General features: G+C 40.3%; 1 protein-coding gene across 2 annotated transcripts in view; it reads left to right on the forward strand.

The window, feature by feature from the left end:
• The window catches only part of LOC118404122 (fibropellin-1-like), a 15,143-nt gene that overhangs the window by 7,513 nt on the left and 4,537 nt on the right, over positions 1-3,093 (forward strand). Inside the window, exons 9-12 of one of the 2 annotated variants that reach the window (XM_035803114.1) lie at positions 1,572-1,685; positions 1,948-2,061; positions 2,564-2,677; positions 2,928-3,041. In XM_035803114.1, coding sequence (XP_035659007.1) covers positions 1,572-1,685; positions 1,948-2,061; positions 2,564-2,677; positions 2,928-3,041 — 456 coding nt within the window. The remainder of the gene's footprint in view (positions 1-1,571; positions 1,686-1,947; positions 2,062-2,563; positions 2,678-2,927; positions 3,042-3,093) is intronic. The other variant, XM_035803115.1, reaches the window with a different exon arrangement.

Genomic DNA, 3,093 nt, shown 5'->3' on the forward strand with positions numbered 1-3,093 from the left:
TCAGTATAAATATTTTGTAGAAGCATCGCTGTAGGATAGAAGGTCCCAAGCAATGTAAAACATCACGTAGCATGAAGTTCGCTGTCAACTGGCACACAGCACATGACTGTTTGAAACTGTAAGTCTAATCAACAGCCGTGTTTGATTGATAACCGGCGGTCCTTTGATGAAGTCGGCGAAAGGTGCGTTAGTTAGAAAATCTGCGTTTAGTTTTGATACGTAATTATAAGTTAGACAGTGGCGAGAATGATTATTTTCTCATCAATATTTCTCTTCAGAATTATTTGAACTTAATTGTACATCTAAACAATTGGCTTACCTGTGCAATGTTTATATGATTAATGATCAGTGTACTGAAATCACGTATGGCTCCTAGTCAATAGATGAGCATTTTTCTCTATAGTGACCACCTGTCTATAGTGGCCACATTTCTATCACTGGACTGGAACTTGCGAAAACTGCTGTATTTTCTCCAGAGCAAATGTATGTGTTCCTAGTGCTGTTGTTGTTTGACATAAACTTTGAACATTTAAATTGTAAGTAACTTTAAACTGCCAGAGTTTCAGCCCAATAAAACAATCTCAGCGCCAGGGTATGAACAGACTGACCAGACAGACGAAAATAAATCCTCGAACAAGGTTCAATCGTATCTTCCGGGTCTGGCAGGACTGAGTTGTTAAACTAAAATAAGAATAGGCTCGATGGCTGATTGCATACAAAGTAAAACAGTTTAACAGTTTTACAGCTTGAAGAAAACAAACGCTCCTACAGTACCTGCACCTGCTTGATAATTATTAAATCGTATGCCCTACTTGAATAAAAAAGTTCACTGCAATAATAAATGTACCCACATCACAAGGAGCTTATACTTTTTTAAACTTACACCTAGTTATCGTACTGAAAATTGTTAATGACATTACATGAAGTCATTCAACAATTTTCAGTCATGATGAAAATTTTCTGAATGGAAGGTGTGATTATTGTCATTTTCTGAAAAATAGAAGCAAGCTCTGTCTTTACCTGGAATCAATTCACAATTCCAGTCCACTTTGGGGGATAATGTACTGTTAAGATGTTCCATTTTTGCGCAGGGGTGATTTGGAACAGTCCAATGTTGCGTGGGAAGGGGTATGGCTGAAATATGCTGTATTTGCTCTTAAGCAAATGTCGGCCTTTCTAGTATTATAGAGATTCCATATGGATTGTAATACACGAAAATTAAAACGCTTACCACAGGTAACATCAAAACTCTTAACAACAAGCTTTCGGTCAGTCGTCTGACTATTTTCGAGGTGGAAATGACTCAAAGCCTATGCCACGTGATCTGAACGGAAGTGTGACGTTAGCAACTGGTCAAATATGTCCGGAAGTTGGTATCGGCCCCCGTCTCGGTGTAGGCTTCGGATCACATCACATGTACAAGGATCAGAGGACTGATCGAAAACTTGTTAGCTAGAGCTGTACCTTGTTTACTAGAAGAGCATTTAAAATCTTCACAATGTTAATCATTGGCACATATTAATAACTTTAATTCAGATATTCAAAATTGACACTTAATCTTTGCATCCCAGATATTGATGAATGCGGCAGCAGCCCCTGTGAGAATGGAGGCAACTGTGTCGATGGAGTGAACGGGTTCACATGTACCTGTGCAGACGGTTACGAGGGGACACTCTGCGCCACAGGTAACGCATCAAGTAGAGACAAAGTTTTCAAAAACAAATATATTTCTTTGTTTTTTCATAGGGCCATGTTGATTTGGTTATATGGATGACACCCGCACGCACAGCAATTTCGGCCATTTCCAAAGATAAAAAAGTTTTTATCCATACTGTAAATCGTTCAAAGCAGCTGTAAATAGGCAAATACATTTGTTTGTGTTTGTTTGTGTGTGTAGCACATTCATAGAAAATGTACATGTATACTTAATCTTTACGTACAACCCAGATACTGACGAATGCGGCAGCGACCCTTGTGAGAATGGAGCGGCCTGTAACGATGGAGTGAACGGATTCACATGTACCTGTGCAGCTGGTTACGAGGGGACACTCTGCGCAACAGGTACATGGGCGTCGCCAAAATGGGACGTTTATAATATCATAAAACGTATCCAGTAGCTCGAGTAACGCGTTGATGGTTCATCTGATATATATGTCTAACCTTTATTGGCATATACACTAAAATCTGTACTTAATCTTTACGTAACGTTTCACAATCTAAAATACATTTCTAACCTTTATTGGCATAGACATGTACACTGATAGAAAATGTACATGTATACTTATTGCGCACAACCCAGATACTGACGAATGCGGCAGCACCCCTTGTGAGAATGGAGCGGCCTGTAACGATGGAGTGAACGGGTTCACATGTACCTGTGCAGCTGGTTACGAGGGAACACTCTGCGACACAGGTAACGTATGTGTGTTTGTGTGTGTGTCTGTGGTGTGTGTGTCTGTATCCAGTAGCTCGAGTAACGCGTTGATGGTTCATCTGATATATATGTCTAACCTTTATTGGCATATACACTAAAATCTGTACTTAATCTTTACGTACACTCCAGATATTGACGAATGCGGCAGCGACCCTTGTCAGAATGGAGCGGCCTGTAACGATGGAGTGAACGGGTTCACATGTACCTGTGTAACTGGTTACGAGGGGACACTCTGCGACACAGGTAACGCGTCAATGACAGACTTATAAGTTTTCAAAAACACATTATATTTCTTTGTTTTGTTCATTATAAGGGCCATGTTCATTTGATCATAATCGGGATGACATCCGCGCGCATCAATTTCGGCTACTTTCAAAGATTAAACAAAAGTTTTTTATCCATACTGTTCAAAGCAGCTTCAAAATAAGCAAATATATGCCATGGATTGTCATATACACTAAAAATGTATACTTAATCTTTACGTACAACCCAGATACTGACGAATGCGGCAGCGACCCTTGTCAGAATGGAGCGGCCTGTAACGATGGAGTGAACGGGTTCACCTGTACCTGTGCAGCTGGTTACGAGGGGACACTCTGCGACACAGGTAACGTATGTGTGTTTGTGTGTGTGTTTGTATGTGTGTGTGTCTGTTTGTG

Source organism: Branchiostoma floridae, chromosome 17, assembly GCF_000003815.2.
Source record: "Branchiostoma floridae strain S238N-H82 chromosome 17, Bfl_VNyyK, whole genome shotgun sequence".
Classification (NCBI taxonomy): domain Eukaryota; kingdom Metazoa; phylum Chordata; class Leptocardii; order Amphioxiformes; family Branchiostomatidae; genus Branchiostoma; species Branchiostoma floridae.